Below are 27,667 nucleotides of genomic sequence, written 5' to 3'. Positions count from 1 at the left end.
TGGCAGACTCGTCATCTTTATAGTAGAAGTAGGCAAAACACAAGAGAAGGGACAAAAGCGTCAACTGACCGTTCCGTTTATTTAAAATGACAAAAGAATGTTCCATCAGGGAAAAAAACACTGGCTGTGTAAAGACAAAGCCATTGATTGCTTTAAATCTCACAAGAAAATTTCACCCTCGTCAATAAAACTGGAAGTATAAAAGTAGTGAAAATAAACAGCTGCATACAGAACATGAGTACGAGATGTAGCTCAACAAACAAATACTGGATTTTTCTGTTACAGTAAAGACACACATTCAGCTAGTTATAGTAAGATAAAGGCATCAGGTCACCAGCCGTGATGTTCTGTAGCACTGTTAACCTCAGGGGCCTGGGGCACCAAAAATAAAAGTCAGTTTAAATGGAAAGCATTGCTAAATACGTTGTGTGCTCTAGGTCCTTCGGATTTTCTTTCTCTTGACTGCACGGGGCACATCAGTCTTCCTGGGCACAGCACACTAAATTGAACCAGCCATTTATTTTTCTGAGCAGCAGCTGGTCGATCCAGCGCTTCTGAGGGGCAGCAAAGCAGCACTGCAGTCCCTGTGAGTGACACTGGCCACTGCCACCCTGCCAGGCACTGGGAACAGATGGCAGCGCCTGGAGAAGCTGCAGCAGCGACTGTGTCACGGAGGGGCTGGGGTTGGAGGGGCCTCTGGAGGTCTCCTTGTCCAACCCCCCTGCTCAAGCAGGGCCACCTAAAGGTGCTGTGTGCGGGGTCCTGCGGTCTGTCCCTCCGCTCGGCTGCATCCTAGAGACCAGCTGCTTAAGAGAGCCTTGCCTCTTGACTGCGAGTTGTTAATTATCTTCAAAGGTGCCGAGAAACAAACCTGTTCCTGCTCTGGTAACTCCATCCTTTAAGTGCTAAAGATGGCATGCCCTGCAGCTATTGCTCCGTATAAATTTAACTTCTTCACTTTGCTTTATCCCTAATTGCAAAAACACTTCATTATCAAAGCCTGTAAGGTCTTCTAGCTATTCAAATCAACAGTTAAAACAAATGCCCTGGTTCATAGTACATGAGAAAATGAAGTTCCATTCCACCTGTTCTAACCTACATGGCACATCTGTTATTGTGAAAGATATGAGCGACCAGATCCTCACCTTGCTAGATCAAACAGGGCGAATAAAAACAACCTCCAGCCCTTTTTGCAGTCTTTAAGAGTAGGTCTCGTTTTGGCCGACGCTGCCGCTAGGCAGCACGGCTGCAGCCTGCAGAGGCTTTAGTCTTGGTTGTACCCGTTGAGCTACAAGCTCAGCATGTTCCAGTACAGCTTTAAGGTGGTGGCCTAAGAAGTGCTCTTCGTGAGAAAGGTCGTGCTAGATGTCCTACACAAGGAGACCTTGCCTTAAGAAACAAGCGAACATGAAACCCAGCTAACATTTTCGGCTTATGCTCTCTCGCTGCACCATGCCCTTAGGAAATGATTAAACCGGGTCAAACTTCAGCAGCACGTGGGTTCAGTGTGGTGTATACCTGCAGAGCGTTTCTCTTCTGTGATGCAGATGAAAATTCAAAGCTATGAAATTTCTTGAGAAGTAGTTCCCACAGAAGGTGCAAGCTTTCTGAGCAGAACCTCCGCAGAAGAGCTAGCTTTCCTTTGAAGCCGCCTACATACAGCCAACTATTTTAAACATTAAATTTAACTAATTCCCTTAAACAAAAAAATGCGTGTTTCTCCCATCACTCTTGCCGCTCATTCCCATCCTCCTCTTTAACTCGGCTCTGGCGCAGTATCTCGCTAACTGGCAATTCTTTAACAAAGAACTTCTAAACAAAACCAGTGCACCTAAGGAGGCTGCTCAGAATGCTGTCCATATGCCCATGAGTTAAAAACTGCTACTGGACCTTCAGGTTGAGAAACCAAAGAATCGAAGCGTGTCACCAAGCCATTGACTGCAGAGCAGGATGCGTAAGCTAATCAGCAGTAAAAAGCTCAGCCTTTAAGTTGAATATGCTGAACACATCTGCAACAAGAAAAGTAGATGTCAATTAAACAAGCCAAGTAAAGACCTAATACTCTGCCCTTTACTAACTACAAAGTGCAACCAGGTCCTTGCCAAAGAGCAGCAGATTCACATCTTGGGATCAAACTACCATGGGGGAAAAAAAAAAAAAAGACAACCCCACGCTTCAATTTGGAATTTTTTTCTGAAGTACACCCCAAAAGGACGAGGCTGCTGTCTGTTAACAGGCGGTACCTCAGCAGCGCTGGGACAGCAACGCTTCCAAGCTGCACGCCTGCTCCAGCTTCCCTCCCCACCCAGACCCCTCGGAAGGAGCACAGCCTTATTCCTTCCTGCCCCACGTCTTCCCTCCCCCTCCTGTCCTTAACCCTCATCCCCACAAACAAGGGGAAAGAACAACTGATAGCAATCCCAGTCTAACTCGGGATTCCCAGCTCTTCCTACGCGTCTGAACAGACTCGTTCCGAAGCGTTAGCTTGTCAAGTGTCTGATGTACGTCCGAAGGGAAAAACAAAGGAAAAAAGCACGTCCCAGCTCAAGCCTCCCACAAGGGTTTATGATACATACCACAGTGTCAATCTCTGCTGGGCCCACCATCCGAGACACCTCGTCAAACTCTTCAGGAGACATGGGGAGCAGATTTTCTGGAGACTGGAGCCTGGAGGGGTGGCTAATAGGAGGAGAAGAGCAGGGAAAAACCTTCACTGTAAAAGTGAGGCACATCTGGGCTGCCATGTCCGGCTCTGAGTCCGGAAGGGCCACTAATGAGGTCTCTTGTGAAGAAGACCGAGCCTGTGTGCAATACACTTTACGAAGCCAGCATGGCTTTAAGCGAAAACTGGGCCTACCCGGTGATCTACATTCTAATGGAAGCCCAACAAGTCTGTAAGAACTTGCTTTTCAAGAAATTACTTGCCAGTACAACTACCTGCAAGTTTCTAGGGTTTTTACCTAAACCTGGTGTTTCGAACACTGCGCTGCATGCACGCAGTGTGATCAGATCCTCTGAGAGAGGAGGGATTTGACAGGAGCGCCTACACCTTAAATACTGTGAATACCCATGAACCACAGCTAAAAAAGTTATGATCAGTTCCTAGAAATCCAGCATTCCACTTACACTTCAGATACGGAGATTAACTCAGTCTTGATGTAGCCATTTCCCTTGGGACCATCCAAATCCATAGGCTCTGGTGCTTCAAGGAGACAAAAAAAAAAAAAGCAAAAAAAAAAAGCTTGGGTTTTTTTTTCAGCAGGTTTACTTCACATTGCCATCTTTATTGTACCAAAAATAAAGCCTGTGACCCAGATAAGGGGCAAGTCTCTCTCATGCATTTTACAGCACTACGGTTAACCTATTCCATTTTTTAGTCAGATTTTCCTTTTTCCTTTTCCCCTATAGAAAACAGGGTACAAAAGCCCTGCTACAGTTTGATGTAGCTCTATCAACACAGCACTATGGTTAATTTATTCCATTTTTAAGACACATTTTCCTTTTTGCTCTTCCCCTATCGAAAACGGGGAACAGAGCCCCCACTAAAGTCTGGTGTAGCTCTCCAACACGTGCTGCCAGGCCGCCCAGGCAGGCCCAGCCCTTGTGCCAGTCCAATGTGAGCCATGGTTCCGGCTGCTAGCAGGAACCTACATCTCCGAAATACCTCACAGGCTCACATGTAAGGGCCAGTGACAACTATTTTTGGGGTTTTTTTGATCTGACTAGATCTCATGCTGCACCTCTTTAAAACCAGACCTGTTCTTAGCCTACTAAAGCTGTCGCCTTGCAGCTGGGCAGCACTCCGGCGTGCCACAGGCTGCCAGGACACTCCGACCAAGCGCTACCCCTTCTTTCGATGCCACCAAACCGACACAGTGCCCAAGCACCTCAAGCACAGACATCGCACTGACAGCGTACGAGCCATTTTTAGCACTCACCCTCCTTAGGCCTGGAGTAGTATTTGCCAAAGGCATTGTCTTTGGGTATATCTGGGTACAGAAATCTCAGTGGATTTTCAGGAATGTTTTCAGCTGCCATCACTTTGTAGTTGCGAATGATATCGGGGAACGTAACAGCAGAGAGCTCCTTCTTGGTGTACGGTTCTACCGAATGGAACTGGGGCTCTGCAGAGGAGAAAAGCAGTGACTCTTAAAGGTGGTTTCAAAGTTTTTTTCTAAAACTGTCCTAAAAAGCTGCAGCCACTTCCACAAATTCAGAGGTCCCATAAGCAAAAGGCTCGCCTGGATGACACCTACTGTGCCACAGGTAAATATTTAATGCCTCTCAAAAGGAGCATAATTGTTTTGTGGGACAGGAGAGCATACGGGGGGATAGCACGTAGTGATGGCTCCTGGTGCAGTTTGCATTCAGAATGACTGGGGTGACTTGGCTGTGGAAATTAACTGCAGTATTTCATCAACTAATTTAAGTCGCGCTACCTTTTCAACCTTCTTCCAAATGATGTCATTCCAACTCTATTGCCTATCAGGAAGCCTGATCCCAAGATACCACTTGGAGCTTTTATGCATCATAGAAAGAGAAAGATAAGACCTCCCTGAATGTTCCACATACTATCAGCCTTTTCTCTTTACTTGATTTTTGGATGTCTCAGGTATGAAGGCAGCAAAGGGAAAGAAGTCATTCAAGTACATTCAGCAGTTTCTCTTCCAGCTGTTGTAGATCCTGGGCTCATCCAAGTGAATGCTAGCAGCTGTGCCATCCTGGCAGGTGGGGCTGATTTAAGTAGTATGATAAGAGAGGAGCCCTGGCTGGATGGGGTGGGATCTTTTTGCAGTTTTTGAGTCTCCAGGTTTCCTTGAAAAAGGAGGAGAGAACAGTCCAGCTAACTGAAGAAGCAAGCTCCTCATCAGCCTTTTGGAAATTGGTGGAAGGAGAACTGCTTGGAAAATGAAGTGAGTATGTGCTTTATCTATGGAGAATGTGAGGAGGATCAAATGTTTTGGACCATGAGTTAAAGTAAAGCTGTTTGAGAAGGGAGTGTTGTATATGAGGAGCAGTGGGAGAGAACAATAATACAGAGTGCTGAATGTGGCTGTAGCGAACTTATCCTGGGAAATAAATCTCTGATAGGAAGCTGATATGGGTTTGGAGGGAGAAGCAGGTGTGTATGTACTAAGGGTGTCTTGCTAAGAAAGAACTTAAGGAGGGGGGGGAGGCAGCTTGTCCTCAGCAGAGTTCCAGGCCAGCAGCAGTACCTGGGCAGTGTTATCAGCCCCAGCTGAAACCCTGAACAAGTCGCTGTGGGGCTCATGTGCTGCGCTAAGGTCTATGTCTGCTGCCGTTTGTGGCCTGCTGCTTGCGAGGGTGGTGTATCATGTTGGCTCTTGGTGTGGAAGAGTGTGAAGGTTTCTTGTTCTCATGTAAACATATTTTGAAGGCAAAGATGTTCTCTGTTACTGGCTTACCATTTTGAGATCCTTCTACCCACGTAAATGTGATTGCTCCCTCTTTGCTGCTTTCACTGAATCTTAGTAAAAATGTTCCTGGGCTCTGGTCCTTCAACAAAGCACGTTCTTTCTCTTTACTGATGAAACCCATGATGCAGCTGTAATGTTGAAAAGAAAAAGTTTGAGTTTACACCTCAACATAAACCCCAAGTTGTGCTGAGCTAGGTAGAGAAAACTAAAAAGCTTTTGTCACTTGGAAGAGCTGAAATACTTGTAAAAAGCCTCACAGAAGGTTTTATCGGGTGAAGAGCTGGAAAGCCAGCAGTGGGATGGATAGGCTGGAGCTGCCCTGTGGAAGCCATGAATCGCCACAGCTTTCCTCGGCACTGTTCCTTTGGCCTTGTGGCTTATACAAATATTTTTCTGAGCTCAGAATAAGAGAGCTTGTTCTTTACTGTCAAAGCTGGGCTGTGGAGGCAGAAGTGAATTTATATGTAATATGGTTGGATCCCAGCTAGTGGTTTTAACTTCAAAAGTGTATTAAGGAACAGCTGTTTCTCCTTTTTGGCTGATGAAGCAGAATTTGCTAGCTACCAGGTTGTGTTCGTACAGGGGTGGGGTTTGCTTTATTCCTTGCATGCATTTTCTAGATGAGCTATTAAGCCTGTGTGACTAACCTTGCAAATTCACTATGTTCAGCGAATGTCACTGGCGAGGAGGCCAACGGGGTAATTATAGGAAATGAACAGGCAGTGGGGAGCGAGCTGCACAAGCCATACTTGTACTAGGGCACAACCCTGGTCAAACCCTGGGTGATTTGTTTAAAAAGGTCAGAATTTCTTTGGACTGCTTCTTATTCCTTAAAATACTCCATCGATAATGAAGTTTTGAGTACGACTGTCCTTCTGTCCGTTCAGTTAAGAAAAGCGCCTTTTGCAAAAAAAAACCAACACACCCACCTAAAATCATGACTTTGCTTAGAATTTGAGTTGCTGTAAGCTATCCTGTTTTACGGGGGTTTGTTTTGCTTTGTTGTGTTGTTTTTTTCTTTTTTAAATGGCATGCTTTGGGTAACAAATGTGTTTAGTAGCCAATATCTTGTGTATAATGAAAGTGTTTTGCCTTTCCATGCCTTAAGTATAACAATGCTTGTTGAGGCTGTAATACTTATTCTTTTGTATTCAAGCGGAGTCTCTATCCTAGTGGATACTATAGATTTGTCTCTTTCCCACTCAAGTATCGTTGCAGTTGACAGGAGTTTTCCCTTCAGTTTCCCCTTCTTGCCTTTCTAGGAAACAAAGATCTGTGACTATCCACCAAAGCCAGCTGAGAGGGGGAAACCTAAGAGTAGTAAATCTTTGGGTTTGACTGCGTTCGGGATTTAGCTCGCACCTCTCTTCCATTAAACCCTAAGCAGGGGATTGCCCTCGTAACAGAGGGCAATGAGTAACGCTGTTCAAGCCTGTATACTATCAAAGCCACACGCAGAACCAACCCTGCAGGCACACAGCCGTGCTGAGGCGGAACACCAAACAGGACAGAACTGCAACTCTGCTTCAGTAATGGGAGCAGAAGTTCCCACTGCACTGGAGTCTGCTTAGCTAAGAAATACGTAGGTTTGGGCAGAGAAACAAGGCTTGCACTATAAAGGGCTTCGACAGAACCGATCTGGAGCTGGGGGGTAGTAATTGGAAGCTTTCTGCTGAATATAGCAAGACAGAGCAACCCTGCTGTTGTAGATCCTGCAAGCTTGTGGGATGCTAGGATGCTCTGCTGTGAGCGTGCTGTCGACAGGGTTTTGTCACTGTGACCCTGGCTAAACCTGTCTGTGGCAGCAATTACTTAATACTCTACTAAAATCAGTAAAACCTACTTTCTGGACTCATATTGTAGACACAGAAGTTCAGAATCTGGCTGCTGCCACCCTCAGGAGGCTCACCACGATGGTTGCTTGTGGGGTAGGCTTTTTGCTTGTTGGATTTTGTGGTGTATGTTTTGTTGTTTGTTTTTTTTTTAAGATGGATGATGACTTTGTTGTACTTCAGTCTTCCCTGTCAACACAAGAGAGGCTCCGTTTTAGACAGTGGGAAGAACCTACATACAGTGTGAGCAGAGGCAAAAAAAAAAAACCCATCTAACATTCAAAGCCTTGCTCTGTGACTTAAGTGGGACAGCTTGGTCATCTGATGTTTTTGCTTTAAGCAGCTGCCTCATTAGAGGATTCTTCCCTACTAGAATTAATTTGCCTCAGATTTTTCTGGTTGTAGGTTCTATTTTATTGGATCCAAAGTACCTTCTCAAACAACCTTGCAACCTGAGGATGCAACTTGTAGCCTAAATGAAAGGTTGGAGGCAATAACTACATCTTACCCATCATTCCAGAGACACAGGAGATGTTTCTTAATAAGCTCCAGGATTCCCTCAATCCACAACCAAAACGGGAAATTTTTATCATTTATATTTTCCTGAAATTCAGAATAGGGAAAGGTGGGGGGGGAGGGGGGAGAACAGGGATAATGAAACATCAGTTTTATTAAGCAGAAAGGAAGCAAGCTGTCAGTGCTGAGAGCCAGCATCTACTTATTCCAGCATTTTTCTCCCCTTTTTTTCCCCACATTCCCTGTATTCTCTTAGAATTCCTTCTTTCTCCTTCTCTACTCCAGAAGGACAGAAACTATTGGGAATGAAGCATGTACAGAATTCTAGGCAAGAGGCAATGTGAGTGAATGCCTACATGAGCCTACAGTACCCACAAAGCCAGGACCCATCACCTCTCGTGCAATACCACCGGTCTAAGAGCCAGTGAATGGCTCTGGTTTCTGCCTGGGTACTGTCCCTGTTGGCGCTCTTGGGACATCCAAATAATCCAACACTGTGGGGCTTTCAACAAGGCTGGCGAACAGAACAGCTCAGAGACATTTTCTGTTCAAACTCGGATTTCAATTCCTCAGAAGCACTCGTATTAATGACCTTGAGTACCTGTAGGTCACCAGAGCTTTGCTCTGCTTCTGCCTGCTGTCATTTCCCACTTATCTATACCAGTTTAGGGTCTAAAGCCAAAGAAAATGTGATGCAGCCTCCTGCCTTGCTGCAGCCAGTGTTATGAAATCTCATGATGTGGCTTTCTGCCATCACGCTGACCCTCTTGGCTGCCCTCTGCTTAGCCTAATCCAGTTGCCTCTAGTCTGGGAAATGCCCTTCACAATGGCAAAAGAATCGTGCATCTTGCCATGTGGGGGTTTTGTAAAAATTTTCTGTAATAGTTAAACTGGAGAGCTATTCTATTAACAGCAACTGCTTTAATAATAACAAAGATGCTGTGTTTGAAAGATGCGGTTTTCTACATATTTTTATTATAATTATTCTACATTTTTATGTGACTCAAAAGCAATCCAAAATCATCTGCTCCTTGCTGTTACAAGCCCTTTTTCCTCTTGCTACTTTAACCTCACCACTAAAACCTCCCACAACCATATAAACTCTAGAATAATTTGGGTACACTTCTGAAAAAGAAAGCACCAGGCGGTGGGGGGAACAAAACCCAACCAACCCAAGAGTTCCCTCTTCATCTCAGTTTTGAAACTGTGTTCATACCTTGCAGAATCTTGTCCAAGGAATAAGGCCATCGTGAGATCCTCCGCTTGTTGGCCCTGAACAGAATAAACGGACTTCAGTCATGTTGTGCAAGTTACTTAGGCTGGAAGGAAAGCACCTAAAGCACCAAGTTCTCAGCGTTTATCTACAATTCTGAGCTGTTGTACTAAGCAAGAAAAGAAAAGGACTACTGTGTTTTCATGACTAGGGCAAAGAGGGCTTGCAAAGTTCCCCTCTGGAGAAGTTTGCATCAGAATGACCAGATGTATTAAACAGACCTTGCATAATGGGAACCAACTTGTTCTGAGGCGTTCTGTGCTGTGCTACACCTAACACTTGCCAGTTTCAAAATGCTTCCAGGAAGCAGACTGAAATCTTGCACATCTCTTCTCCAGCAGAACGAGAGAACTGCAACCCATAGGCTTTGCTGTAGGAGCGCAGCAGACTCTACAATATCTTTCTGGGATTAAGCACTTTTTCTCCGTTCTGGTGACTTCTGGGCTCTTGCTCCAGAAACTCTTGACTCCTAGGTCTGCCCCAACCACAGACTCGCGTCATTCCTGTTGCAATCATTTCCCCCTACCTTGTTTTTATGTTAGTGTTTCATAACCATGTTCAAACAGCAAAGCAAATCCTATGCTGTGACTACAGTAGCTAGCTAGCGCTTTGAGGACCCTGACTGTATTCGGAGCCAAATCCTTTCTGTTACAGATCACACTACGTGTTTCAATGAAGTCGGGCGTATGCTGCTTTTTCCTCTAATCTCCCTAAAATATATATAGGATTAGGGAGCTGGTTTCTGTGCCGCTAGTGTTAGAGAGCAAGATTCTGTCAACTTTCACATCACAAAACCAGCAGATGAGTTGTATCCTGGCACCCTGTTAGATTCTGTGTCCCCTTGCACTAGTGAATCCTGAATATAGGAAAAAAAAAAATCCAGGTTGTTGAACAGTCTCAGTAGTGAACTACTTTTAGCTGTAGAGATTTAAATAGCATCCTTGCTGCTACCAGAGCTTGACAAAACCTCTGAAGTTCTGAAATGCTAAGTGACTACAGAAATGTGTCAGTGGTCACTTTGTCTTCATGATGGTTAATTAAACTAAAGAAATTACTCTCCCAGAAGAGTTCAGAAAAAGTAATCTATTAAATCGGTAAGCTTTTTGTCAGATCTTATGTCTTGGGGAAATTAAAGGAAAAGACTACTTGAATGCTGTACTTACCACCTAAACCCACTAACATCAAATCCTTTTAAATATAAATGCTTCCTGAAACCTAAATTGGTAGAATATGCTGAAACAATGGTATCTTAACCTAGTCTACTATGCAAACTCAGTAGCGGTGTCAAGTGCTCTGCCTATCAGGCAAACTGACAAGGAGTCTGGAAACAAAGCTCGTGGCTGATTAGGCTTTTACTAAGGACTCTTGCCTGGGAGATGTTCCATTTGATGTCCTTTAAAAGTTTCATAGTGTTTGCATTTTGGTATTGCAGCTGTATTTATGCTGTTAGAGTAAGCCCCCACCGTAGTTGGGGGCATGTGTGAAATTAAAATTAACAGAGATGGATTAAAAAAAAAAGTCAAGAAACAGCCACACCTCGAAGATTGACTGAACATGTGCACTACTTTAGTGGCTCTTCAAAAGGCAAAAGTAGCCCCAATCTGCCTTGCCCTAATACATAGGACTTAAGTTAGAACTGTGGATTTTCTCATGACCTGACCTTCATCTACAAATTCTACCATACTGAAAACTGGAAAACGCTTCACTACTCTAAAGTGATACTGTATGAGGGGAAAAGGTGTGAGAGGAAATGAAAACTTAAAATAAGATTGCAGTGAAGACGTAGCTTCAATTCAAAGAGGACATCTGTGATGGAAGCAGGCCATACCAAGTAGCTTCTCTCCCAGCATGCTCAGCTGATCTGCATTAAGTCCTCTCTTTGTTACAGAAGAAAACTGCCAACTCAGAACTTCAGAAAGTTTAGACCACTTTGCATAAGGTGGATTCAGAAAGAAGGACAAGTTCTAGAATGGAAGGGAAAAATACAATCTATAGTTAATAAACATTGATTTTTGGAATGCCGTTTAAATTAATAAAAGTGTATTGCCAAAACAAAACGAAGACTTAAGAATGGATGTCAGCTTGAGACAGCTCAGCGAGTGCAGGCTGCTAGTCTGACAGGGGTAGGCACTCTTTACCAGGAAAAGCAAAAAGCAACCTCTGGGGCTCTGCTTTGGATGTGTCTTCTCCCACTGGGTAGAATTCCTAGATTACTCAAATGCGCTGTATTTTAATTCTTGAATGTTTGGCTTCTCGCTGTGTACTGTATACACTAACACAATGTATACTATCCTTATGTGGGATCTGAAGGTTGCTCTGTTTAGGATAGGGAAGTCACTGTGCCTCTCGCTACACCTGAAAGCCATTAAGAGTTACTGCATGGAAAAAATATAGAGACAATGCTTGAAAATTACACATAGCATTTCTGATGCATTTTTTGGGGGTTTGCAAATACCTTGGGGTCAGTAGATAGCATGTTGAACCATAAGATAGAAGCCCATCCGCTTGGAAGCTGGCTCACGTTTGAGATCACAACAATGGGAAGGGAAGTTGTCTGAAAGGGTACAAAAGGAAACATGTCAGACTACCTTGCGCTGCCACTGCAGTCCTCTAGATTATCCTCAAACACACTGCCATCGTAAGTCCCTCCTTGCATGGTCTTCACTTTCTCACTTGAAGTTTGCACGCAGGGAGAAAATGTTAGAGTATGATGAAATGCTAGAAAGACTTAGGTGACTTTTATCTGATGAAGACTTTCATTTAGTGTCAGATATGATAGCACTGATAGTAATGGTACATAGCATATTGCTTCTGAAATAAAGGGAAATGGATACCTAGAGCTTACAACATAGGGTTGGTTATCAGACAGCCTGCAAAGAACACCTACTCTTATTTACCCAGAGATCTGACAGCATTCTCACTGCATGTGTCTATACAGAGATGTTGTGGAATCTCATTCATATAGTTTGAAATAACTGAAAGTGCTTGATAGCCAGCGCTTTAAAAAAAAAAAGTTTAGATTGTCAGCATGAGTGAAATACAGGAATTAAAGTCTATCTGTTTCATGTAGGACATACCTCTAGGTCTATTACCAAGCCAGGCTGGCACAGCTGTGTCTCAAAGCTCAGAGAGTGAAGCTCTTCTGTTACAATGAGAGGACCCTTAAAAAGAAAAAAAAAAAAGAAAAAAGGGAAAACCTTTCAGGGACTGAAAACTGCCTGGGGGGAAGGTAAGGGGATTTATCATGGTTGGGGGGGAACCTTTTCTGCCTAAGGTTACTTGCTCTAGACTTCAGAAACAGTTTACAGGTCAAAGTCAAATGATGCTGCTGACTTCCTAAAACTGCCTGTTAAAATGTGTACTCTCTAAGCACCTTTTTTGGTTGTTTGTGGGGTTTTTGGCTCCTACCTAGAAGCCACAGAAAAATCTGTCCTTGCCAGAAAGTCCTAACCGAAATGTTTAAGCTAGATGCCAGTGAGGGAGAGTCCAGAGGAACAGCATTCTGGCAGTAGTTCTTGCTTGTAGATGCCTCCTACGTGGATCACTTCCTAGAAGCCCTGAACTCCTATTGATTGATCTGTCAACCTGTGTGTTTCTTCATCAGGCTGAGTGGAGAATTGTCTCAAATGTTTGTGCTGCTTACCTCATTTGTTCTGCTCCCTGCATTTTTCTGTTCTTTCAGTTGCTGAAATGAACAAAAAAAACCCCTGTCACTCGTTTATATCAGCCACAAATGAAAGTGGTAGAGGATGGAAATGCTTGCATGCTCTAGTTGATCAACTGTATGCAGACTGGCTGCACTAGTGTCTGATTCCATTTGGGTCGAAGCTGTGAAAGCCGTAGGATTAAACTATAGGTAACTACTACTCTTTTATATTCATCTGTGAAAACAGATATTGCACCGTTACGATGTAATGACTTTATGTAAGAGGCCTTGTAAGAACAGCAGTGTGAATCAGGAAGGATCAGATGAAATACTAGTTATCAAAGTACCCTCTGAACTGGACAATAAAGTCCAGACAGTGTCTGTTCTGAACAACATTTCCAGGCTTTTTTTCTTCCTCCTCCAAAGAACTCATTGCAACACAAGCTCCATAGTAGAAAATACTTTTCTACATAGTAGAAAATGCATTTCTGGCCCTACTTCAGCGACAAAAGATACAGCACTTCAGTTGATCCAAAGATTTCAAAAAGGGAAGAACAAAGAAAAAGGGGAGATGATCACAGTTCCTCTTTTACAAAAGTAAACAGTGACTTCAGTAAGAGCAATCTCTATCCTTCCTACCACACCCTCTACCCACACAATTAAATGGATGTGCCAATAAAAAAATCCCCTACCAAGTGCCTGAATTCTGCTGCTAGACTTCCATTAGTAGATTCCTCCATGTTCATTACTTTTGTGTTTGTTCCCAAAATATTAAATTTCCTGAACCTGCATGAAGACAGAAAAGAATTGAGTCTCAAATTCACTGAAAAAACCCAACATTAATATACCGAACTGCGATGCTACATACCCTTTGACTGAGTTCTTCTCGGTTACATCTCTGTCAAAAAAAAAAAAAAAGACAAAAATATTTCAAAGATGTTGCCACAGACTAAGTGTTTTAGCAGCTGACAGCTGATGAGAACTGGTTGAAGCCTTTTGTGCACAAGAGGAGGCAATTGGTTCAAGCAGTCAAATATTGTGCTATGCAGGCTGTCTTTAACTGAGGCTTAAATTTTGCTATGAGGGTCTCATAATCAAAGTCCTTTTACCACATAGGTTTCAACTCTTGCTCTGAGGAAAAAAAATATAGCTCTGTCATTCTAAATTTGCTTTCAAACCATACAATATTGCAGAATAAATTGCTGCATCACTTGAATTGGTTTTCCCACTTCTCAGGATTTTACTGAGTTGCATTATATCTGGTGCAATTCTCAAAGCCTCGGTTCCCACATCCACATAAGAATTAGTTTTCCTTTTCCCTACTCCATGCAAGTTTCTGGACCTCAGAGCTGTCTCAAGCGAATGGAATGCCCCCTAAAGACTTGAATGGGAAGACAAAACCTCATCTGCTTTCTTAAAAGCACAGCCACTGTCATTATTTTGGAGACAGTGTTACATTTATTTCCCTGCCCTTTAAGTAAATGCTGAATTCATCTGAACTGTATTGCTCATAAAAAGCTAAACTTGCTTACAAAATATTGGTAATAGTCTGTTTAGATTGCTATTGCTATAGTTTTTCACTAGTTAAGGATGTCTCACATGTTAAAGGTAGACTCGTTTATACCCCTAATTCAAAGACAGCTTTAGGGGTAGCTAGACTCATCACTAGAGGCTACCCAAAAAGGAAGGTATTTTAAAGACACAACTAAATTATGTGACTGAAAACAGTTTCTACACTTTCACCTAGAGCTAGCCCAACTGAAACATCTGCAACAGTGAAGTTTAGAAGTGCACATGCTGCTTAAGTGCTGCTCTGTGCCCGCACTCAGCAGAAGCGAGCTCTCCTTGGTGCATCTGAGCAGAGCTGGTGGCAAGAAGCTGAGGCCGTCTGTACTTTGTGACATTTCTCTAATGGCAGAAAGAGATTTAGAGCAAGGGTATGGGTAAGAAAAAGGGAGGATGGGATGTACCTGCTGCCACGGGGAACCAGCCTGCTGCTGGCCAACTCGGCACTTAAAAATATGACAGCCTTTTGGATTTCTGAACATGGGGACTGTTTACTATTAATGTATAAAGGGATGAGAAAAATGCAACATACTTATCAAATAAAACTTTCACTTTCAAGTTGTAGTTCAATTCCTGCAATTTCACCAGCAACCTGGAAAGAGGGGAAAAAAAAAACCAAACCCAAACTATTGCCAATTGCAAAAGATAGGTTCTCTGCTATCGTATTACTTATCACAGATATACCTGAGCTGCACAACTCGGGGCCACATGCAGGCTCCAGGCTTGCTTCATACACGATTGTAATTAAAAAGGAAACTAGATGGGCAAATGAGTTATTCTTTTGCATGACTAAGTGCTCTGGTTGTGTTTCTCATACACTCAATACCCCCCATTTCTGGTAAAGAGTAGAAGCTGACTGCAAGTTAAACTTTGCTAGAAGATGCCCCCACGCCACATGGAGCCTGCTTCCTTTTGACCGTAGCACTTGGGCTACAGCGTAAGATGTGCAACGTGCTCTGCTGGAGGAAGCCGGTGACATGAAAGGCTTACCACGCAATGAGTGGGAAGGGGAAAACATACCTCAGCTTTACAGTAAACTGTACGCCTGTCTTCAGGACTAAAGGCCTCTGCGGATGCGTTGGCATGCAAGGCTGCCTCTCTACCACAAAGGAGCTATGGAAAGAACAGATTAAAGGCACTCTGATTTATCAGTGTTCTTAAAGAATAAGAAATTGCATAAAAAATTAAACTTTACAGGAATGGTGATTTACCAGCAGTACTATATACTTCATTTGTTCAGTTTCAGTCTACAGAGATTGTAATTTTCTTTCATTTCTGTTGATGGGGCTAGAAATATTGCGAGCATAAAGTGATTTCATGTGGCTTGGCTTTGTCTAAACAAATTGATGGCTTGAGAAGGGAGACTGCTACCTCAAACTTCCCTGAAATCCAACAGTGTGTAAACACTGAGGTACGTAGCATAACACATGTGAGGAATGTTGCTTCCTTTGCCATTCCCAGTGCTCACTAAATTCTTCTGGTTACAGTGCTATGTCAAAATAGGTGCCCAAGAGCTAGATTAAGCTATGTGCGGATTTGATGAGGGCTGGCTAAGCCCACAAACCCCTGAGGCCAACCTGTTCTGGTAACAGCCTAAACTGCTGCCATCTCTAGCATCTTTTTATGTAACACTGTGCTAGGTAGATACAAATCCTGAAGCGTTTCTAATGCTACAGAGTCCTAGGCAGCATGGAGACTTTTCCTTCCACTGTAAGCACAGGCAAGATAACTAAACAGCAGCTGGATTTCTACAGCTCTTCACTGCCATCACTTCACTGAAAAGCAGTTCCAATGAAAGGCAAGTGGTCAAAGCACCTGAACGGGACTATAGAAATGTGGGTTCTGGACCCCTGTAACAGGGTGTTACCTACTGCATCTAAGTCCTTGCTCTTTCCTGCTAGGTTAAAGTCTTCTACAGCATTGATTTTTGTTTGTTGTATGTTTATGGAATGGGACTCTGGTCTTATGTGGGGCAACTATCAGCTATAGTAACTCACATCCTAGAGATGATACAGCAGTAGTGCTGGCCTCTCCATGCTGGAGACAAAGGATGTGTCCAGAGAAAAAAGGGCTGAAGAATCTAGTGTGTATTTATCTTGGGCACAGCTTGGTGCTGCGGGTGGCTTCTTGCCTCTATTTACTTGAATTTTGCAGGGCTGAAGCTTAAAGCACAAAAAAACACTACGAGTCTGATTCTGTAGTCAACGTAGACTGTAGTTAGCAGGAGCTATGATTAAATGACTGATTACAAACCTTTCCATGAGCCTAAACCTGTGGAAAACCTAGATAGGGTAAACATCAAAGCCAGTCAGTTTACTGTTTGTGACAAGCCCTGGAAAACCTCAGAAAATGCCAAATTAGCATGCAGGAAATACTGAGGGAACAGAAGGGAAGGTGTTCTCCATCATTTATTCATGCAAGCACAAAAAGACTCTTCTTGTCTGTTACCTTTGGATGAGCTGTTTGAACAGACTGTATGTTCGATCCTGCAGAACTTGTTTATTTTTTGTGATGGGATCAGGGTCATAGGTAAACTTCTGTTCCAGTTCCTCAAGCTTTTTGAGCTGCTGACGAACTTGCTGTAGACTTTCAGCAACAATGGTGAACCTACAATTACAAAAGCACGCTAAAAGTAGTAAGATTGTGTATTGTAATAGTGCTGAGACACCAGCCAGGTGACTGTCCCTAAGGACTAGGTGGTGCACAGAGAACACTTTTCACCCATTGGAAATATGGTGAGGTAATAAAATCAATGAAACATCGTTATGCTGTGACAGAATAAAAATGCGTAATATAAATAATCGGTGTATTTCACGGATCTGGTGTTCCTTCATAACACGCTTGCAGGTTCCTGTCCGCTGCAGTTCTTGACTAAGACTTACCAGTTCTGTAGCTGGTCAAGACAGGCGTTGGGTGGCCCACCAATGCACGCAGTCTGCTGCCTGTGCTTCCACTCCACCAGCTCCTCGTTAATAAGAGCACTCTGAGTATGCTCTGTGGTGTTCAGCAGCTGTACTATCTTGTTCACTACTTCCTATAGAGAGTATTAAATTACCTTGTTTATTAAAAAGACTTCATACAGGAAAACTAAGTACTGTTTTAGCTAATGCTATCTGTCTCTCAAATCTCTGCAAGCACCTCAAAGTAATAGTTTCTGTCAACAGAGGATGTTTCCTAGAAACGCATGCATTTTAGCTGGAGGATTTGCTAGATTAAGTGGAGAAACAAAGCATAGTCGCTATTGCTAAATTCTGAAGAGCCAGTGTATCTCTTCCATGTCTTTCCCAAGTGTATATCTGGGATCACTCAGTACTTGCTGTGGATTTGAGCACTGCAACAAGAGGGAGCGTACTAACTCCATTAGAGCTGCAAATTTTTAAATCGGTTTTTTCCTCAAGAACATGACTATTGATATGACACTTTCCCTCTTGTTGTTTGTCTAGTTTTACCTGACAGTGATAAAAGTTGCTAGAAGAGAAATAAAATTGCTTACAGGGATTCTAGATTTTTGGTCAGGATGGACAAAATGAAATCTTACTTTAACAGATAATAATAGAAAACTTTTCTATTATAATTTATGTCAATCCAATGAAAATGAACATGTGTTCAAAATGAAGTGCTGTTGCCTTCTGAAAGAAAATTTGAGCACTACCTTTCTCTTGAGGTCAAGTGATAAAAACATCTTCTTGAGATTCATCTGTTCTTTCTTATATTCTTCCTGTGACCCACCGTTGGACTCATGCTCTGTAAAAAAGTCCAAATCGTGTACATGAGGACCTGCCTGGCCAGCATCAAGTGAAGTGTATCTTTAAAGCTTAAGGGAGGAAATGTTTACTATCTCCTAGATTTTTTTTTTTTTGGATTCCTCCTTTCCTGCTTCTGAAAGGACAGAGTCTGCAACTAAAGCACTAATGCAAGGAAAAGCCACTATCCCAGCAAAGTAATTGAGATGTGAGTTTGCTTGCTTTTTAGTGCAAGAACCTTATGTAAAATAATGATTATATTGTGTAAAGATACACACTGAGCAATTTGCTCTCGTGCTGACTTCAGGTGTTAATCATTCACATTACCTAACCGTTAACTTCTGTTGCCAGGTTATTTCAAGGGAGGCTGTTCGGAGCCTCCTGAGGCAGCACAGGCAGACAGGTCCTACAGTCGCCCTGGCTACCACCTCTGCTCCCCACCGACCTGAGGGTAGGGGTTCCTGTCTGCCTCACACAAGTGCTCCCTGCCCCCGAGTACAGAGAGCAAGATCCTGGTTCAGTGCTCCCCTTGGGATCTTCTGAACACATCCCTCTTCTGAGGGATGATCAACTGCCAATTTGTATTGGAAACTGAAGCCTTTTCTAGAACAAAGTAGCCAAAAAAAGAAAAAGGCAGGTCTATATAATAAAACCAGTGTGACCTACAGCTGCATGTGCTTCCCTCAGTACACAAGAAAATACAAAACTTGAAGCAGGAAGGCATTTGTGAAATACAAGATGGCAAAGAAAAGCCTAAACTTAACTATTTAGGTGTATGGTTGAAGAGTGACAGAATCTATAGGGCTTGCAGCTTCTAGCAGCAAAGAGATATAAAGGACAAAGGAATGCTGTCTGTGTTAACAAAAGAGGCTCTCTTGTACAAACAGACAGATGCAGAGAATGCATTTTCAGGAATTTAGGTTTTGGTGTAAATTGGCATTAATGGAGGGGCATTATCAAAGTAGAATTAAAGAGGAGGGACGTTCCCAGTATGTTTGGCTACACATCGTTAGGTTTCGTTTCCTGACACAAGGCAGCAGAGTTTATACTCTTACAAATTATATGCAGTAGGGTGTGTCCTTGATAAATTACTCACCTCTATTCTGCAAGGTTTTACACTTAAAGTCATATTCATCTTGCATATCCTCTAATGTCTTGATGTCTTGCTCTACGTCCTATAAAGCACAAATGAAGGGTGGCCACAATTATTCAATATTTTTATGTAATGCAAGACTACTTCTGACTAGGAACTACCTGGTACTAGCCCTTTGCTTCAGAACTGGATTTCACCTCTGTAATGCCCTTTCCTGGAACTCCCAAAGAGGAAATAACCCTACACTTAATCACCTTCTATTCACTCTTCCTCCCTCTTCTCAGCTAACTAAAAATCTAGTGATTTTAAATATATGGCTAGACAATAAGGGCTTTTCCATAAGTTCCAGAGTTTAGAAGAACCTAGGCTACAGTGGAAAAACCTGGAACAGCACACAGCTTTTTAAACAAACTTCCAGATTCTTAGATATTGCTTGGATAAAAGCTTTCTGTCATGACACTACTTGTTAAGATGACAAACGTGTATGTGTTAAATGAAAATCTATCTTCTAGTTTACAACAAGTTGGTCAGTATATGATTTGTTAGTTTTTCCTCAGTATTCCAGATAGGTAAAATGCTTTTGTTGCCAATACTCAGGCACAAGAAATTTGATCTTGCTAAACTAGTCAAATACCAATCTGCATTATGGTGTTACTGACAAACAATTGCTTTCTTTTTTCAATCACTGGTTATAGCCTTGAAAACCAAACCATTACCTGATTTTTATTTGTCCTTTTAGAAGTCTTACGTACTGAAAGCTTTTCAACATTTGTGAATCAACAAACACTACTTTCCGAAGTCATACTATACTTACTATAACGCTGTTTTTTACGGCCTTAACTTTCGCATCAAGCTCCTTCTGTTTGTCCAGCATCCCAATCACAGTGTTCTGTATGCTCCCTACTTCCATCTGAGGGAAGCAAGCAGAACAACAGCAGAAGTCAAACCAGAGTGAACCATGACAGTAAATACTTTTTTTTTTTATTAATGTAAGCTAGCGGCTCTTGTTGGCAAACAACATGATGAAGCATGCTTGTTCTGATAAATTATACTAAGGCTTTATAACATAAAATCGAGTTCAGGTGAATTTGCAAGAAACAAGGCAGGACTAAAAATGCCAGTTGCGAGGTAATGCTGCTTTTTTTTTTCATCCGTAGCAATATAAAGCTATAAACATATTCTGTTTTCTCTCTGCACAAATCCATTTTTTTTGTTTTGCTTATCTTCATGTATCTTCTAAATGTGTTTCAAGAAAACCACCACCCTGAAGGCTGGATGATGTCTACATCAGGTATTAGATTCATCCACACTGGATACGGGGAGAAACGGGCTAAAAGCAAGAACAAGATAGGTCTGTTGACAGGCAAAAAGGGTAACTTGGTGTGCAGTTTCTTTCCTACAGGCCATTGAAACACATTTTTAGAACTCTGTAGGTTTTTTGAAAGCTGACCTCAATATCATTCAGGAAGTTTATTGCATGATATTGCTCAGGGAGAGTTGTAGTAATTTGAAAGACAAGATGTACTGTTAATGTGTGGAATGAAACAATTGGTGTTAGAAACTTGCTGTCCCTCCAGTGTGGGACAGTCAGGTATGCATTGTTGGTCTGACTAATGCTTCAGTTTAAGCTAAGGTCATCTAAGGTATTTATTTTGGTAAACTGCAAAAAGTCCCCATCATAGGTTTAAGTCAGACTATTCAGGCGATCTGAGCATACTCTAACATTCTCCTTTTGGTTTATATGATGCTTATTAATTGGCCTTGCTCTGCATTTTATCTTCTCGGCTTTGGGAAATAGGAACACTCACCAGAAAGCAGAGGTAGGGCATGCTGTCGTACCTAGTGCCAACAGTAAGTATAGGAGGACTTATTTCCCTCTTTAATGACTCAAATACATTGTGTGCTAGAAAGCCAGTCATGACTGCTTTTGCCAGAACAGAAACTGAACAGCTGTGCTGCAGCTACAAGGGGTCTGTCAGTCATATTTTTAGTGGAGCTGTTTTGGACACAGTTGTATTGGGTTCCTTGTTGAAAGTCTGTGCCAGGGTGCTCTTGCCACTCTACCAGCTTTGCCCTAAAGGGAAGTATTTCAGTATCACGCTTGGTCAGTCATCACTATCACTATGTAAGTGGATTACATCTAGCTATACAGTTTGCATGCCTTTCCCAACTGCAGAATGTTCTTATTGCAAAACAGTTCTCCTTGCAAAGAAAACACAAAAAGATGAAAAGTCAGAACAGATAAGGAAGGAGAAGAATATGGCTTTACCTATAGTTCAGAGATGGGCTTCACTTAGAGAGAGAAAAAGAAAAAAAAAAAAGAAATACTTGGAGATAACTGGGAAGGAGAATGATGCATCATCTTCCCAGAGAGAGAGTTCACAGAAGCAATAAGGCTCAGCTGCTTAATATGGATTAAATTCAGGAGTAAAATGCAGAAGAAAAAAATCAAATCTTGATGGAGAAATGAGGCAAGCAGTAATTATTAAATTGTGCTCATCAGATTTATTACATCAGGCTATGCTACAGAAGCATTAAAAAAAGTGTAGCTTTTACATCAGTCAAGGAATAAGAATTACTTCCTGGCCATTTCCCCTCCAAAAGCTTCATACAGCACAAACAAACCACACTGTCCAGCTGTTGGTGTTCACTCTTCCGTCTTTAAGAAACAGGGCAGAGAGAGAACAGCCTGTTTCCTCTTTCAGTCTTCTTCTGGTCCCTCTGTCCCAAATAACAAAGGATAGATACAACCACAGTAAACATTCAAAGACTTGTTACCTGATTTGACAGCTGGGCACTGTTCAGTATTTTTCTCTCTTCCTTCAGACAGTTGTAGATGATCATTGCCATATGTATTGGGTCTTCTTGGAAGTTATCCTGGCATTAGAGACAGTATGTTGTTAAAAGTTCCTACCCATAACTTCCTGTCCCTCACTAAACCGATCAGCAAAAAGATCAGGGGGTGACTGTGAGCCTTGGGGCACACGCTGGCCATAGCGTGCTCCAAGCCTACAGCAAGTGTGACAGCTGAAACTATCTCCAAGAATGAGTTTCTATTTTTAGTTCATCAGTGTACAAAGAGATGGGACTTGGCACAAAATGGGTAGGGGTCAGAGACGGTAGTGGGAGAAGTGAGATACTACCCTACAATCCGGGAGAGAGCTCGTCTCTTGAGAGCCATCCTCCCACAGCTCTGAAGTACAGCTGCTGGTTTTGAAGAGCAGTTGTTCCAGTTTGATAGGTACAGCTCTTGCTCAGTGGTGCAGAGGGGATCTGTTAGCTGCTGCTTATGGACACGCAGTCAAGGCTGGATACAAATTCAACCTTATTGTTCCACAGGCATATAAAATTGAAACATGCTCTGGACGGAGTACTGCCTGTGCTCCGCTCAGAACGGGGCTGCCCCGAGGGGTCACCAGGCCTTACAAGTACAGCCTGGTCATGTCTCCTCTCCTCAGAAAACAGTCCCCCAGTCACTGACGTGTGGTGAGGAGAAGCTAGGTGTGTGGGCAACAGGCTGTGGAGAAGGTGACTCTATGGAAAAGCCCTACAGGGAGGAGGGGAGGACTAATGAAAGTAATCAAGCCCACTAAGGATATGCTCCAACTGCCACTTGCTACCAATTACTTTGGCCCTTGTCTTTGTCAGTACAGTATGGTGCACAGAAGTGCTGTTTAATGACAAGTCCTCTGCTATTAACTGTAGCTCTGCAGTTAAACGGGCAGGATTTCTTCCCGTGTTTCTTCTGCATCAGCTTATTGGGATGCTGAGGAAACCTGCTGGGCAAGGGGTGGGGTAAGTGAAACTACATTCGAGTAAGTGCTCCAAATAAATATAGCAAACACCTTGCAAACTACAACTTCCTTTTTCCTCGAGTTCTCAGAAACTGTAACTGTACCAGTACTGAAATGGTAACTTTATAACTGTAGCCAATTAAAAACAAAAATGGAGCAACATTTGAATTCTGGCTTTTAAATTAAGATTCTCACACATTCTCTGCGAAAATCCCTCATGGTAGGGTAGTTTGCTTAAAGGCATCCAACTGCACTACTGAAGCAATTCAAGCAAATGTGCAGGCATTATACCCCAGGCGTACCTGAAGATTACGTTTGCTCTTCCTTATGTTGTGTTGCAGCAGAAAGTTGTTTTCTATCAAGAATCGACTAAATTGATCATCAAGTTGTGAGAGCAGGTCGTGGAATAACACCGTAGCAAAAGATACGTTGTTGGCTGCATGTTCCCTAGAACAATTTAAGGCATGCCTGTGTTAAACACACTTTCAACACCGTGTTCAAGAAATGCATACAGGACTAATTTTTTTAATTCCCAACTCCAGTTGTAGCAGATGCAAGCAGTAAGAATTGCCTTCAAATATACACCAGTTTCATTCTCTCAACTTTGACTTTACTTTCCTTGACACAGAAATGTTTTTCTCTATTATGCTTGCCACGTTCTGTGCAATTTCATTTACTCATTCCACGCACATCAAGAAGCTAAAAAGCAAACGTGATGCATGTGCATGTTGTACCACTCGTCTAAAAGAAGACACTCCACCAAAATCTTAGCAAAAGTTCAGTATGTGAACAGTGAGAGACTGAGCTGCCAAGGTAGTAATTGATTGGGTTTTAAAACAGCCATTTTTGTTACAGACCAACCAAGGGAAATCGGATATGCTACGTGTTGGGTCCTTCTAGAAAGCCCTGAAGAGGGGCAGGAACACAGGCTACAGCACCCACACAGCTACTGAACTGTCGTACCAGCAAAGGTTCACCTAGCAGCTTGCTTCCCCTGCTGCCTGTAACTGCATTGCTTAACCCACAACCTGACAGCCCACTTCTACGCTTACCAATCCTGGTTTTCCAGCCACTGTGCCAGGTACTGCCTGATTTCCATAGGAAAGCTGTCATCGTATAGCTGGTGAACTTGCTCCAAAAACTTGGAATCAAGTTGCTGTAGCTGATACCACTGAGTCATCCTGAGGAAGGAGAGCGGGAAATAATCAGTGTAAATGTTTTAGTAGTATTTGGACTGAACTAGTGAAAAGTAACTCATTCAAGATTTTCATGAACATCAGCAAAATTGGAGATGTGCTGGCTTTAGCTGGGATCGAGTTCATTTCCTTATAGTAGCTGCTATGGGCTGTGTCTTGGATTTGTACTTAAAACTGTTAAGAGGGTTGTTTTTGTTATTGCCGAGCAGCGCTTACAGAGAGCCAAGGGCTTTTCTGCTCCTCACCCCATCCCACCAGTGAGGAAGATCTGGGTGGGCACAAGGAGTTGGGAGGGGACACAGCTGTGACAGTGGACCCATACTGACCAAAGGGACATTCCATATCATATGGTGTCATGCTGAATATATAAAGCCGGGGGAAGGAGGAGGAAGGTGACGGGGACATTTGGAGTGGTGGTGTTTGTCTGCCCAAGCCCCTGTTATGCGTGCTGGAGCCCAGCTCTCCTGGGATGGCTGAACCCCTGCCTGCCTGCGGGCAGTGGTGAATGTATGCCTTGTTTTGCTTTGCTTGTGCATGCAGCTTTTGCTTTACCTATTACACTGTCATTATTTCAAGCCACGAGTTGCTCTTCTGATTGACTCCCCCATCCCACCCGGGGGCAGTGAGCAAACAGCTGTGTGGGGCTTGGTTGCCAGCTGTGGTTAGACCATGACAGAGGAGTAGGAAGGAAAAGCATTTCCAGCAAACAAAACCGTTTTATTTTCAGCTGTAACAGTTTTAGATGCTAATCGTTAAAACTGAATACAACTTCTTCTGTGTTTAACTTTTTTTTAAACACAAAACACTCAAGTTAGGATAGTGCACTATTCTGTGAAAAATAACTTGAACCTAGATCACACTTCCCTTTGAGAAGTCGCATTTTTCTTTTAAACCCCTTCTCACAGCATTTAGAGTACTGGCAACTGTCATCTTGCTTAGCAGGGATGTGGGAATGAGGACCTGTGTGTCTGACACCTATACTCCGCAGGATCAAGATCCAGTATGTGGAGTTTCACGTTTTGTTGGCACAGGTGTACTCCCATCACCAAGAGCGTGAGTGGAAAAATAAAAGAAACCTCTAGGGGTCCATTTTCAAGGGCTACTTGTGTCCCCACTTGCCTGCTCTGAAAATGGACTAGATCTCAAGCCACTTTAAATGGAGAAGTATTGGAAAGAAAAATTTTCTGCTATGCCCTTGAATTTTCAGGCTAAATTCAAGTTCTGTGTGGAGCGGACACTGGTTACTTAAAATGAACTAATATGACTGAGAGAAGCCACGCTGTACAGTAACACTTCTATGACAGAGTGGCTTTATGTTCTGATGTACAGTCTCCAGCCACAGATCAGTTAGTGGGCTGCAGGCTAGCATCTTGTAGTGGAAATGGCATGTAAAGATATGTCCAAGGAACAGCTCAGGCTGAGAACATGGGTGGTAAGATGGAAGTCCACCTGTAACTTTTTTTAAAAAAGGGTGATTGGACCCATCCAAAGAACAGGGCAGCACTGGGGCAGAGGGCTATCTTGTATGTGGCTTCCTGTCAAATTCATTAGTGTTTCAGTCCCCTCGCCTGCCAAATGGCACATGCTACATAAGAAGCAAATGAGAGTTTAAAAATGCTATTATGCTTAAAGTGAGGGCTTTGAGGATTTTGATGTGCATGGAATTCAGACTATAGGTAACATAGCATTTGTGTATGCTGTAGTGGTACCAAGGCAAACAGTTATATGTGACATTGGTGAGGAAAGCTGGAAGAATTTGTCGAAATGCATGAAGTTAGTCTGATGGGGTTTTTCCCCGAGTGCTTAAATGAAGACTTATTCCACTATTCCTGTGTTTTAAAGCTGCCAGACTAGGAAGGGACTAGGGAGCGGTGGCAGATAACCATACAAAGAGGCGCTTACAGAGCAAAATAATAATTCAGCAAAGATAATCCTTGGGGATGTGAGCAGGGAGACACTGCAAAAGTGGGAAGCTGGCACCTTCCGAGAAGGCATTAGAGACCACCACAGCGGCCCAGGGCTCACCCTGCCGCCTTCGGCCACCTGCCGCGCGAGGTGCTGTCGGCCGCGCAGCCCGCGGGCCGTTCTGCCTGCCCGGGGCACAGCCCGCGGGTGCCCGGGGAGAAGGGCCCAGCTGGGCGCCCCTGACGGGCGGCGAGAGCTGCGCGGGTCTGTGCTCCAACACCCCCGTTCGAGCGCAGCACGCAGCCCTTTCAGGCCTTTGAGCTCTGCAAGCCCGGCCGCTAACCCAGCGCTGCCAGGCCCCCACCGCACCACAGCCCTTCCCCCGCGCTCCAGCGGCGTTTGACCCCGCAGAGCCGCTCCCGGTACCAGGCCCGGGTGGCGGCCGCCGAACCGCGGGCTCCCCGGGAGCGGAGGGTAGGGGGCAGCCCCACCACCCCCGCTCCGCACCTCACACGCTCGCCGCGGCCCGGCCCGCACTTACCCGTAGGTCGAGGCTCCGCTGCGACTCCGCGCCGCGACCCTCGCTCGGCTCTGAAATACCCGCAGAGCCGGGGAGCGGGCGGTCGGCGGCCGGACCAATGGGAGCCCGGCTGCTGAGGCCTCGGCCAATGGGCGCGCGGCAGCGCCGGGCTGTCCCCGCCCACAGCCCCTTCCCTTTCCGCCTGGGGGCGGCGGCGTGTTCCCGGCGCCGCGCTCCTCCCTGCGCCGGCAGCCTGAGGGGAGCCCGCCGGTGCCCGCAGCCCGGCCCGGACAGCCGCAGGCAGAAGCGCCGCGCGTTTAGCGGAGAGAGGTTCGCACCCGTTAAATAAAAAGCTGTCCAGCAGTGCGGCGGTGCTGGCGATAGCCGGTGAGGCAGAAACAGCCTGAGCACCGTCCCTGGGGCCAGGCCTCTGCCAGCTTCTGGCGCTGCCGAGCAGGGCTGCGCTAAAAGTTTAGTAAACGCGCGAGAGAACGTACAGCTGTCGAGAAGGGGCTAAAAGACGGGTTAAAAAGTAGGATTTGTCAGCGCGTGTGACAGGCGAAGGGAAGGCAGGGGCTGCCGCCCTGCAGGTGGGCGACGCTGTTGTGACCCTGTGAGGAGCGGGCTCCCACCCTGTGAGGAATGGAGGCTGTGGGGTGGTTCCTCCTGCCCTAGGAGGAAAGATACCGAAGGGTAAAGCTCGGCGGTGCCTTTAGCTGCGCCGGGCCGCCCCCGCCGCTCCGCCCGCTGAGGCGCGGCTCCCCCGCGGCCAGCCGCCGGCTGGGGCCCGGCCGCCTCAGGAGCCCGGCAGGGCGGGCCGCACAGCGCGCGTGCGCGGGGGGGGCACCGGGAACAGCCGCCACACGTGACTTCTGGGAAGGAGGCGAGGACCCAGAAACCGGCTGGATGAGGGGAAGGCGAAAGTGAAAGTACAGGCGGCCCAGCTTCACCCCCCCCCGCCCCCCCCCCGGCGGCCCGTATCGCCTTTCCCAGGGCTAGCTGGCCGCCGCAGCGCTCCGCCCCGGGCAGCCGAGCAGGCGGCCGCGGGCCCCTGGCGTGGTGACACCTGCCTTCCGGCCCGGCCCGGCTCTCCCTGCCCGAGCAGCGCTGGCTTGCTTGCCTCATTATCATGGTTTATCGAGGTT

At 44.5% G+C, this 27,667-nt stretch overlaps 1 protein-coding gene across 2 annotated transcripts; it reads right to left on the bottom strand.

Annotated features, from left to right (window-relative positions):
* Positions 1 to 60: 60 nt before the first annotated feature.
* Positions 61 to 26,664, bottom strand: STAT1 (signal transducer and activator of transcription 1). 2 transcript variants are annotated; one of them, XM_055718499.1, is made up of 24 exons: positions 26,544 to 26,664; positions 23,954 to 24,082; positions 23,204 to 23,348; positions 21,886 to 21,984; positions 19,922 to 20,017; positions 19,111 to 19,189; positions 17,924 to 18,015; positions 17,154 to 17,305; positions 16,720 to 16,878; positions 15,292 to 15,384; positions 14,804 to 14,863; positions 13,574 to 13,603; positions 13,398 to 13,491; positions 12,703 to 12,744; positions 12,137 to 12,220; positions 11,515 to 11,613; positions 10,888 to 11,023; positions 9,003 to 9,058; positions 7,779 to 7,873; positions 5,427 to 5,566; positions 3,939 to 4,124; positions 3,127 to 3,202; positions 2,577 to 2,679; positions 61 to 2,009 (listed from the first exon to the last, which is right to left on the bottom strand). In XM_055718499.1, exons 2-24 carry the CDS (start codon positions 24,079 to 24,081, stop codon positions 1,986 to 1,988), a joined length of 2,268 nt encoding a protein of 755 aa, XP_055574474.1. In that variant the 5' UTR covers position 24,082; positions 26,544 to 26,664; the 3' UTR covers positions 61 to 1,985. The 2 variants fall into 2 exon arrangements, with proteins under 2 accessions (XP_055574474.1, XP_055574475.1); XM_055718500.1 differs by lacking the exons at positions 61 to 2,009; positions 2,577 to 2,679; positions 3,127 to 3,202; positions 3,939 to 4,124 and adding an exon at positions 4,559 to 4,815.
* Between the last annotated feature and the right edge of the window lie 1,003 nt (positions 26,665 to 27,667).

Source organism: Falco cherrug, chromosome 8, assembly GCF_023634085.1.
Source record: "Falco cherrug isolate bFalChe1 chromosome 8, bFalChe1.pri, whole genome shotgun sequence".
Lineage (NCBI taxonomy): Eukaryota > Metazoa > Chordata > Aves > Falconiformes > Falconidae > Falco > Falco cherrug.
Note: the sequence above shows the minus strand (reverse complement) of the source record. Positions and strands in the feature narration are given on the sequence as shown.